At 33.4% G+C, this 12,371-nt stretch overlaps 1 protein-coding gene across 1 annotated transcript; it reads left to right on the plus strand.

Annotated features, from left to right (window-relative positions):
• Positions 1 to 4,892: 4,892 nt before the first annotated feature.
• On the plus strand, positions 4,893 to 7,815 carry LOC124825005 (nudix hydrolase 2-like). Its single transcript, XM_047297539.2, has 9 exons — positions 4,893 to 5,247; positions 5,507 to 5,718; positions 5,812 to 5,877; positions 6,344 to 6,481; positions 6,668 to 6,745; positions 6,851 to 6,901; positions 6,980 to 7,014; positions 7,146 to 7,254; positions 7,373 to 7,815. The coding sequence occupies exons 1-9, from the start codon at positions 5,112 to 5,114 to the stop codon at positions 7,562 to 7,564; spliced, it is 1,017 nt and encodes a 338-aa protein (XP_047153495.1). The 5' UTR covers positions 4,893 to 5,111; the 3' UTR covers positions 7,565 to 7,815.
• Positions 7,816 to 12,371: the final 4,556 nt, after the last annotated feature.

Genomic DNA, 12,371 nt, shown 5'->3' on the forward strand with positions numbered 1-12,371 from the left:
TCTTACTCTTCTTGGACTAGATTCATGTGAAGAACCTTCCTGTTGTGGAGGTGGAGAAAGCGTACCTGAATTTTCTGCCTCTTCTTGAGTTTCTTCTTGAGATTGTTGCACTGGAAGTAGAATGTTGCTTTTAACAACTTTTTCTTCTTCCCAATTCCAAGAAGCATTTTCATCAACTTCAACATCTCGACTGATGATGAGTTGTTTTGTTTGTAGGTTGTAGACTCGATAGCCTTTTGACTGTGTGCTATATCCCAAGAATATTCCTTGTATAGTTTTGTCTTCAAGCTTGTGCCTCTTTTGATCAGGAACATGTATGTAGCAGATAGATCCAAATACTCGTAGATGTTTAGCTGATGGCTTTCTCCCACTCCAAGCTTCAATAGGAGTCTTGTCTTGGACGGCCTTAGTTGGGCATCTATTTAGAATGTAAACTGCAGTGTAGATTGCTTCAGCCCAAAAAGTGTTAGGCATACTTTTCTCTTTCAGCATTGATCTTGCCATCTCCATAACTGTGCGATTCCTTCTCTCTGACACGCCATTTTGTTGTGGAGTATATGCGACTGTAAGTTGTCGCTCTATGCCTTCATCTTCACAGAATTTGTCAAACTCGTGAGATGTGTACTCCTTGCCACGATCACTTCTAAGTACTTTTAGTTGTTTTCCACTTTGCTTCTCAACAAGAGCCTTGAATTTCTTGAATACTCCAAAAACTTCTGACTTTGCCTTTAAGAAATAGACCCATGTCATTCTAGAGAAGTCATCGATGAAGAGGATGAAATACCTGTTGTTATGATGTGAAGGTGTTCTCATCGGTCCGCAAACATCGGTATGAATCAACTCCAATAAGTCTTTTGCTCTCCATGCTTTGTCTGTCGAGAATGGTAATCGATGTTGTTTTCCGAGGAGACATCCTTCACATGATTCATTATTCTCCTTCAAGCATGGAAGATCTCTCATCATGTTTTTCGTATATAGAAGTTTTAAGGCATGTGTGTTGAAGTGGCCAAATCTCCTATGCCAAAGCCATGAGTCATCAACTTCTACCTTCATGGCAATATTAGTGCCAGGTTTGAAGCTTATAGGAAAGCTTCTATTTCTCTTCTCCATTTTTACTTGGCCAATTTCTATCATTTTACTGTCATAAATTTTGCATTTATCTTTCTCAAAATGAAGAGAATATCCATTCTCCATCATTTGTCCAATACTTAAAAGATTTTCTTTAAGATTTGGAACTAGTAAAACATCCTTGATGAATTTCGTACCTTTCTTTGTCTCAACCATGACAGTTCCTTTGCCTCGAGACTCCACTGTGGTGTCATTTCCTAGCCGAACTTTGACATTGACAGATTTATCAATGTCTTTGAAGATGCTTTGATCTTTCGTCATGTGATTGCTGCATCCACTATCCAAGTACCAACTTCCTTCTCTACCAGAAGATTCTTGATTGGCGTAGAATAAGAGTTTCTCTTGATTATCTTCTTCCGCAAAGTTTGCTTGATGCTTATTTTTATTTCGACAATACTTTTCTATGTGACCAAATTTCTTGCAATAGTGGCATTGAGGTTTTCCATGATGCCAACAATCTTTTTCCAAGTGACTTGTCTTTTTACATATGCCACATGGAGGATATTTTTCTTGACGAGTCTTAGAGAAGCTTCTAGGATTTTCTTTATTTCTAGAAATTTCTTCTCTACTTTTATTTCCTCCATATTCTTTATTCTGAGACCGTAATTTTAGTTTTGATTGAAAGGCATTTTCAACCGAGTCTTCTTCATGCCTTTTCAATCTTTGTTCATAAGCTTCAAGAGAGCCCATTAGTTGTGTGACTGACAATGTAGCCAAATCTTTTGTTTGTTCAATCGCGGTTGCGATTGCATCATATTTTTGGGGAATAGAAATTAAAATTTTCTCAACGATCTTTTTGTCAAGAATATTTTCCCCATAGGCTCTCATCTGACTAACTATTTCTTTTATTCTAGAATAGTAGTCTTTAATGGTCTCAGATTCTTTCATTCTTAATAATTCAAACTCTCGTCTTAGAGAATGAAGTTTAACATTACGTACCTCGTCACTTCCTTGAAACTCTTCTTGTATTGTGTTCCAAGCTTGTTTTGCACTTGTGGCACCAATTATCCTTGGAAAAATTGTGTCATCAACTGCTTGTTGAAGAACAAATAAAGCCCTTGAATCCTTCTGCTTGTTTTCTTTCAACTCCTTCTTTTGAGCTGCAGTAAGAGTAGAGGTGTCTTCTGGAATAGTGAATCCCTCTTCTATGATATCCCATAAATCTTGAGAGCGGAAGAATGTCTTCATTTTGACACTCCAAAAATCATAATTTTCTCCTTTGAAAATAGGTACTGGAATTGATGATGTTTGATTAGTAGTAGCCATGTGTTGAGAATATATTTGGAAGTAGTAGAATGAGTTATAGTTTTGTTTGAGGTAGTTGAAAATTTTATCTACGCCCAGTAGATGACCGAACGTAGCTCTGGTACCACTGTTAGTATTTATAAGGTTGTGAAAGGAGTAGTTGATGTGATAGAGAAAATGTAGAGATAGTTGAATGTAGAAGTAGTAGTTGGAAGAAGTGTTGTAGTTGTCTTTAGTTGTAGTAGATGTTGGTTCATACAAATGATAGATGTTGGCTACATACATCAAATGGTAGAGTTCATGGGTATTTATAGACCCATAGATTATTCTAGAACATACTAGCCACAACTTATGTGGAATGTTCTAGATTTTTACCTATGTAGAATATTCTTGATTTTTCTTCCTATCTTAGGTTTTTCTAGAATATTCTAGAACTTGTATTACATTTCAATTCTTCTATTTAAGGAGCTTCTACATTCTTCTAGAATTTGCATTACACTTTAATACTAGCACCCCAACCCAGCTAGCCCAACTCAGCCTGACACCCCAGCTCGACACTCCAACCTAGCTAGCTCAACTTGACACCCCAGCCTAGCACTAGCTTGCCCAGCCCTGCCTAGCATCCTAGCACCCCAGCCTAGCACCCTAATTCGTCCAGCCTTGCCTAACAAATCTCGAAGTAACATGGTTGTCTGCAACCCAACCTCCTCAAAACTTAAAACAATATGATGGTTCCGAATACCAATTCGGATGTGATGATCGGACTTCCACGAGACCTTTTCACCCTTCAAGCGATCAAGCAGATAATGATGTATTTGAATCCCTCACCCTTACTTATACCAATGCTCGGGCTTGGGGGCAAGTGTACATACTGACTGAATTGATAGTAACGTTGGTTGGCAAATGACATTGACGGACAGGTCCAAGTTAAGCAAAGATTAATGCCTAATCAGTAAATTAGCACAATAAATACAATTAGGAACCTAGTGGGCCATAGTTAGGCCTTCTCTAAAGGTAACAACCCATTAAGAGCATTATAAATATGGTATGTAGGTAAGCCATTAACTACTTTTTAAACTACTTGCATTAATTACGTTTGACTATATCGAGCATTTACTTGAATGTCGAAGTGTTTTTTACTGGTAACTAATCGATCAGATAAAGTGAAGAAAATAAAGAGAGCTGCATTAGAGAAAGACGATCAACACATATTAATAGTTATAAGAGCTTGGAGATTAAGGGTTTTCTCAGTTTTGAATGAACAGAAAATATTTGTTAACCATATTTTCCAACACTGAATGAACTATTAGAAATAAAAATAATAATAATAAATAGACTATGAATTTAAACAAACAAAACCAAATTTAAAGCAAAAAGTATAACTATATTTAATGGATTTAAAATATAGATTTAATTAGTAATTTCATCTATATTTATGTTTCACAAATTTTTTTGTAAAGAATAGAACTACAATCAAAGAGTACCTAAGGTTTCCGTGTGTTTTTCTTCCATTATCAACAACATTTTTTTATTCTTTGTATGCTTAGTTGACATGTTCAACTGCCACCTAGGAAGGAGTACAAATAAGCACTTTTAAATATTCAAAACAAAAAGTTTTCACAGTTTCCTTTTTTTTTACGTAAAATCCATTCACAATTATTTTATAATAAAGTTAATGATAATCTAAAAAGTAATTAAATAATTGTCAAATAGTTATATATATATATATATATATATATATATATATATATATATATATTAATGGTAAATATATATGTATAAATTGTTTAAAAGTAATTTCAAAAATACACTTTAATTAAAATTATATTTCATTACAAATAATAATACCATCCAATTAGCGTGATTTGAGCAATTTTACCATCAAGTTTTCTGTTAAAAACATTTTTCCGTCATATTTTTTCAGCTTTTATTTATTTAGTCTATATTTTAAGTGCATGTTCATAAAATTGACCATTTTATCGTCAAAATTTTACAAAATGATTCGTTTGTGTGCATGCAAAATACGTGAAAAATAATGTGTATGGTAAAATATACTAAAATTGAAAAGTTAACACTAAAATAAAGAAAATTTTAAATTTCGAAAAAAACAATGATATATAAGTGATAGACCACGAAATTAAACCTAAATAAAATATTTACTTTGTGCATCTTTAAGGTACCCATCAGCGTCGGCTATTATCTTTCACAACAAATAAATAAATAAATAATTCATACACATAGTTTAATAAAACAAAACCTAAAAAAATATTATTAAAGTTAGTATTTATTTAATGCAAAGAAAAATAACGTTATTTTTGAATATAATATGGTATCACGTTACGTGGATATCGGTTGATGAATTCTGCAGCGCGTTTCATTGTAACTTCAAAGAAAAAGTGACACAAAGTTCCTACGTTGAGTTTGAATACGAAAAGCTAACTTGTGGTGCTCTCTCTTTTTCTTCATTTTTTTTTGTCCCTTTTGCATTTTCTTGTTGATTTCTCTTTTCATTTTCTCAAGAAACTAAAACATCTTCTGCAACGACTCATTCAAATCAAAGTTTAGGCTTCATATATTGCATGGAAATTGTCTATTTGTCACCTTGTGATCACCCTTTCCCTATATATGTTCTCAAGCTTTGATTCTCTCCTCCAACTTGCTTACTTTCAATAAACACCTAATTATTACTTGGTCTTGCTATTCTCTCTTTAGTTGATAATTGCACTTTCGGTTTCATTATGAGTCTTGTTAGAGTTTGTAAGCGTTTTTCTTCACCCCTTTTTCAAGCTTCAAAATTCTTCCTCTCTTCTTCTTCTCATGCCCCTCAACACCAAATTAGATCTCTTGTTGCTTCTCTCATTCCTCAAGCTCAAGGTAATGTTTACTCCTCGGTCTTATAAGAGAAAATGAGTTGAGATTATCTTATATTTCCTTTTTCTATGAACAAAAATCATCCATTAATTTAATATCGGACATTATAAAAAAATGGTAATTCTTCACTTTGACATATATCAAACAGTTTAGCCATAACCATTATAATTGACAAAAGTACTGATTTTCCTCTTTAAGAAAACAGAACAGATTCATTGTTACTCATATTTTAAGCTCTAATCAGCATTGAACACCCTTTTAGGCATGGAGAACAGTTTTGGTTTCCATAGATCATACATGTCAGCCACCTTGGCTTCTTTGTCCAAAGAAGAGGAAGTGGCAAGTAAAGGCATTGAAACACTGAGAGCAGTTGAAGACCAACATGGGGGAGTCATAGTAAGCATGGAAGAGTCTATGGATTCCTCTGTTTTTGCCTTTCTGCTAGAAGACTCAATATCAAAATGGAAGGAACAGGTACAAAGTGTAAAAGTAGCAATACCAATTCATAGCTCTACTTTTTATTAGATTCTGGTTTGGACTCATCACTTCACAATGTGGTTCTTAAAGGGTAAGAGGGGAGTGTGGATCAAGCTGGCCAGAGAACATTCTAACCTCGTGGATCCTGCTGTTAAGGTAATCATTTGTCTAATTTTCTGCAACACACATGCCTAGCTTAGAGTTAGTCATGAAAATTACTAAAATCTACCACCAACCAAGTACGGGGAATCCAAGCATGAGTCTAAGTCGCACATTGGATAGAAATAAGAAAGTATAATACTATATAAAGATGAAAGACCCGTTAATCCATTGCCTTAAGGTTTTGGATAAAGAGTGGTGTCTTAAGGTTTTGGATAAAGAGTGGTGTCTTGAGTTCATATCTCATTAATATTTGTATCTCTCTAGTAAATCTCTCTTCGATAGACCAACTGTACCTACGTTAAGATTAAGGACTAACAAATCAAACCAACCAAAGTTTATAAAAGTCATCTTTCATCCTAAACAATGACATTCAACTATGATAAATCATACGAAAGAGCCTTTTGGTAGATAAAAAGGAGAAGAAGAAACATTGAGTGATGTTGTGGTGGTTGTTTTGCAGGCAGGATTTAGATTCCACCATGCTGAACCAGATTACTTGATGCTTGTGAATTGGATTGCCAACACTCCTGATACACTTCCTGCAAATGCTTCTCACCGCGTGGCTATTGGTGCTTTTGTCATGAATGCCAAAAGGGAGGTAATCAAATCAACCTCTTTTCTGTTTCCCAGTTACTTTCCCGGAAATTACTGAACCATCATTTTCTGGTTATGCTTTAATTGCATCTTTTAATTACAACTTTTTCAGTATTTCTATGCAATTGTTTTACATTTTAATGCCAAAACATTGTAAAAGAAAAGAAAAATTAATATGATTGTTTGACAGGTGCTTGTGGTTCAGGAGAGCAATGGTAGGTTTAGTGGCACGGGATTCTGGAAGTTGCCTACTGGAGGCGTTGATGAAGTATGCTAAAAAATCATTGTTCATGAATCATGGTTAATGTTTTTGCATTTAAAAGGATGAATTTGTAGGCTTAATTATTATTTTTAATCTGAATTCCGTTTGCAGGGTGAGGATATTTGCACTGCTGCGATAAGGGAAGTAAAAGAAGAAACGGGGGTAAGCTAAAAAGGATCAGAATATATATAATTTAAATCCTTTCTCCATTTCTGTGTCTAATACTTTTTCTTCTTTCAGATAGAAACAGAGTTTGTGGAGGTCATAGCATTCAAGTAAGTCATGAGATAACAGTACATACTGTGTTAGAGAGATTAGGACTATTAGATTGTTTATTTAAACTAAACTAAATTAATACTGAATCATTAATCATGGCCTTAATTATCTGTGTTCTTTCTGGTATCAGGGAAAGGCACAAGGCTTTCTTCGGAAAATCAGAGTTGTTCTTCGTTTGCATGTTGCAACCTCGTTCCTTTGAGATTCAGAGACAAGTTTCAGAAATTGAAGCAGCTCAGGTAGCATTCAATTCATAAACAATTTAGAGACAATTTTACAGATAATTAATTTTAAAAAAAGTAGTTTGATCTGAAAAAAAGAAAATATAATGATTGTAATGTGATATTTTGTTTTCAGTGGATGGCAGTTGAAGAGTACATGGCCCAGCCATTTGTGAGAGACAATGAAGTGTTTAACTTTCTGACGAAAATAGGGTTATCAAAATTTGGTGGAAAATACAATGGTTTTTCTACTGTTCTCTCTTCCACTTCCTCTCCCAAGAAATCCTACTTTTACTTCAACAAGAAGGATGCTTCTCCACCATCTTAGTCTCCAAACACAAACACAAACCCTACCATTCTTTTCTTTTCATTCCTAATTTTCAACCTTTCACACTCATTTCATTCAATCATTCACTCTTGTGTGTACATAAAATCTTCAAGGGGATACAAGGAATAATTAATGTTGTCAATTTACAATATTTGTTCATTTCATACATAGGAGGAGGACTTCACATTAAGATATTAATGTAAATTTCTAAGTCACAAATTCTAGATCACGTTTTATTCATTATTTGCTTATGTTAACGTGATTCAACTTTTTTAATATTTAATTTCGCGGAATTAAATTATTTTCCATCTATATTCATAATTTTTTTTAATTTTTATCAATCTTTGAAATCTAAAATTTAAAAAAATTACTTTAGTTCCTTATATTTATTAAAATATGATTTTAGTTACCAAACATTAAATCCAAATGACTAAACTTGCTTTAATAATAGTCATTTTAGTCTCTAATAAAGGTGTTTGTGGATTGGATTACGATTCGCACAGAACCACTATCTAACTCATTAAAAAAAATACTGAATTAGATTATCTTTTTTTTTTTAAATAAAAACTTCATCCAACATATTCTGAATAATTTTTTAATATTCTGAATATTTTTTTTAAAGATTATAATTCTTGGTTATTAACTTAATTTTAAAAACTGACAAAAATTTTACAAAAATTAATTCAAGTTCCAAATAATCTAATAAATAAAGTATTATAAGTTTATCGTTCAAATTAATTCAATACACGAAAAAACAATACAATACAATTTGTTACCCAATTCAACTTAATTACATTAAAATGAATTTTATTTATGATTGAGTCAAACTATCTTGTAAATATATATATATATATATATATATATATATATATATATATATATATATATATATATATTACTTATGAAAAAAAACTAAGATATCATATAAACTTAATATTTATGATATGTAACTAATTACATTTCGCCATTCGATTGTTCACACGTTTCTTTCTTTAATACAACACGCTTTCCAATAAGACGAAATTGTGTGTGAGATATTTGAATTATGACCTTCTTAATTTTTAATGCGGAGAAAACTTGGTTTTCAAAATCACGTCATTAGACCTGTAGAAATTCAGTCTATAATATTCTGTTGAAGAAAAAGGTTAGATTAACAATCTGATCTTAAATGTGTAAACAGTTATTTAATTAGTTCTTAATAAAATGAAAACATTTATTCTAGTATAAAGATACATAAAGAAATTATTTAATTATGTCTTATAATTTTGTGAGATTATTTTATTATTAAAATACATTTTGAACCATTAATTTAATATTAAGTCCAAAGCTATTATTAAGTGTTCTTGATTCGTTTTAGATAGATGTTACTTATTGAAAACATTTCGATATAAAAGTCAGTTTTGTCTCATAGCACTAACAATAAATGTGTAGTCAATGTAACCAACTACCTGAATACCAAACATGCATTTGTAGATTTTGGGATGGGCTTCTGATTGATGTTGGTCTAATTACGACCCCAATGGTAATGATCTAGCTTAGGGTTAATGTAATTATCCTTGGTGTTAACTCTGTTTATAATTCGACCGATCAGTTCACCAACCAGCTCATGTAGGACCATAGGCTTGTTGACTGTTCGATCAGTGGTTGACCGGACAGTCATACTATACACAGGGCCCCCAAGCCTGAGTATGTCTTCTATAGGTGATATGCGTAGGGGTTTCTTTAAGGTAAGTAGATGACCATGCGTGTTATGGTGGAATAGATTTTGCTGAACCGCCAGTCTTAGAGCAGTTGCTTCTGTGGACAGTTAATGTGGCGGTTATAAGAACATGTAACTCATGTGAGTGGGACACATGACTTCTCGGGATTCATGCACCCGTTTGAAATGAAGGGTCATGCCTCATTGATCGTTGGATCACGTTGGCTTCAACGCTTGAGATTTGCTCAATGAAACCCCTTCTTTGTCTATAAAATAAGGGGTGGGATCGATCTCACTTTCACACTTGCTATTCTTCCTACTCTTGTAACCGATAATTTCAGTCATCTTCTTTGTCTAAGGTAATAATGTCGACTATGGAGCTTTCTTCATCTGAGGAGTCTGTATGTAGGGAAGGTCGAGGTATGCTGATGGTGGATCATAGTTAGCGTTGTCTTTCGTTGGCTCTTCAATCCTAGGGTCAATCGAGTAGGGAAAAGCTTCGATCGACGGAGGAGTAGTCGTACATATAAATAATGATGTTGCTCCTATCGAAGAGGGTGTGATGACTACCTAGAAGTAGATGCTGTTGGGGAATGGATAGTGTCTTTCGCACCGCTGCCACTCGTTCCTAAGTATAGTTGGGCTCCACACGAGGTCAAGAACTATGTTTCCCACTTTTGTGACGTTCGGTCCTTGGAGGATTTCAGGGGTGCAATTAACGTGGTGGGGAGATTGTGGACATTAAGTGTTTTAAGCTCGTATTTGCAAACAGAACGAACGGGCATGCCACGGGAGGGAGGGTTACGCATCAGACTTCTTCTATGCGTACGCGACAATATTTCGCGACATGTCCATTCGGTTACCATTCTTCAAGTTTCATATGAGTGTTCTGTAAGAGTTAAACGTGGCTCCTACCTAACTGCACCCGAATGGGTGGGCCTTTATGAAGGCGTTCGTCGTAGTCTGTAAGTCCCAAGACTTAACTCCCACGCCAGCGTCCTTCCTATACTTCTTCTGAACCCGGACACAACGTAACAAGTCGTGGGTGTCTCTCATATCTAAGAAGGATTAGACTTTGCTCAACCTCTTATCTAAGAAGGCTATGAAATGTATGTAGAATTTACCTTTGTGTCAAATGGTAATTTCTCTAAAGGGCTAAATAAAGAAGATTCACAAAAGAGAAGAAGCTAAAGAAGCTGGAGAGGTTATTGAAATAACTCAGAATTAAAAAGGAGAAGAGAAAAGAATAGAGAGAAAATACAAGAAAGATCATTGAAGAATTAATCTACTATTGTTCAAGCTCATATCATATGATGCTCTTCAATCCAAAAGAAACAATTTCACAAGTTTTTAGGTTTTATTGTATTGTACTTATCCTCTCTTAGATAGTTACTCAAATTTGTAATTGCAATCAAAACACTGATTATGGTTGTAAATTCTAAAGAGAATCAAAACACTTGTTGTTTTGGTCATTGGAGTTAAATGTCTACACATTTGTCTAGGGTGGATACCAAGAGTGGTTAGAATACTCAGATACCAGAAGTGGTTAAAATACTCGAATACCAAGACTGGTTAGAATACTCGGATACCAGGAGTGGTTAAAATACTCAAATACCAGGAGTAGTTAGTAGTGACCATAATACTTGGGAACCAAGAGTAGTTTATAATACTCGATGTATATCAAGAGTAGTTTGTACTTGGTCAAGATTAATATGGAAGCTCTCAAAAGTTCTTGGAGGAGATTGGACAAAGCTCTGAATTGAGTGAACCAATATAAAACACTTGCATTATTGTATTTCCTATTTAAAATGTTTACCCACATGCTTGTTTTAAAATATAAATAATTATTTTAGTTCAAGTGATAATCAAAATAATAATTATATGATGTCTTTAGGAAAAGTTTTCCTAAACGATTATTATGAACTCCATTATCTAAACAACCTTTTTAATCACCCATCCTTGAATATTCATTAGAGACTGATTAGCGAAAAGTTTTGAAAACATTATTCACCCCCTATAATGTTTTCCTATGATTTCAATTACATCATCAATTGAGTACAAAATAACTTGGTAACATAAACTTCTACATGCTCGTTTGGGTCATTATTGCCATCATACAAGTCCATGGTAAGGGATTTATAGTTTCTTTGGTGGGGAACCTCCATAATGTCGTCCATAAAGGGATGACATCAACTTCCACCCATCACGAATGAGATACTCGTTATGCCTTGTGTTTTGGTCTTGTTATTACCACTTCCTTTCTCAATCTCTAGTGTGGTCTTCTGCATAGAAGTAGTGTTCTTTGAGTTTTCCTTCTCTTTCCCCTTCTCACTTGTTTCTACCTTTCTCCTCAGCCTCCTCACATTCTTTTGCCTTAAGGCATCCATCTCTTTAACACTTTTTTTTTCTTAAAGTTAGTAAAGTTTTATTACATTTTCATTTACATCTCTAACATCGTTGTCATATTAGCCAAAGATGATATTGCTTCTCTTGCTCCTGTCATTCTACTTCTTGTAGACACCTAAAGCTTTTTTTTTACAAAGTGTACCTTGATCATATGGTCAACGCCAAAATGTTCTTCTAGAACCGTATATATCATGTAAAGATCTTTTTCAACTCTTCATGAAAACCTTACATCTTCGTATCAAGATGTCTCTCATGTCTCTAAAACAAGTTATTCAATTATGTCAAAAAATATTAAATATTATAATAATAAAATATAATTAATTTACCTTGTATACTATGTTATACCATGTTTATGATCTTTTATTTAAATAGTCTTATTCACCTTAATTAATTTTATCTAATACTATGGTAATATATTTTAGCATTTGTCTTTTTGTCAATATTAATGAGGTGACGTATGATGGCGCTCTTAACCAATTAACAATTACCGTACTAACCAAAATATAACATTTCCTAATAAAAGTTCAATAAGGAAGCGTTGCTATTAAACCATTATTACCAATCAAATTAAGTTAGTTATTATTAATAATTAGGACAAATGTGTACTTTATATTTTAATGTTTTAGTATATTAAGTCTTAAAAATATTATATATTTTATGTTTCTTTTAAAATTTATTTTAAATCTTTTTAACAGCAATGCT

Source organism: Vigna umbellata, chromosome 9, assembly GCF_029865625.1.
Source record: "Vigna umbellata cultivar VRB3 chromosome 9, Vumbellata_1.0, whole genome shotgun sequence".
Lineage (NCBI taxonomy): Eukaryota > Viridiplantae > Streptophyta > Magnoliopsida > Fabales > Fabaceae > Vigna > Vigna umbellata.

Excerpts from the sequence above, each read along its gene's own strand:
- LOC124825005 (XM_047297539.2), top strand. The coding sequence starts at position 5,112 with ATGAGTCTTGTTAGAGTTTGTAAGCGTTTTTCTTCACCCCTTTTTCAA. Across the intron at positions 5,878-6,343 it reads TCGTGGATCCTGCTGTTAAG|GCAGGATTTAGATTCCACCA; the intron begins GTAATCATTTGT and ends GTTGTTTTGCAG. Across the intron at positions 6,746-6,850 it reads CTACTGGAGGCGTTGATGAA|GGTGAGGATATTTGCACTGC; the intron begins GTATGCTAAAAA and ends TTCCGTTTGCAG.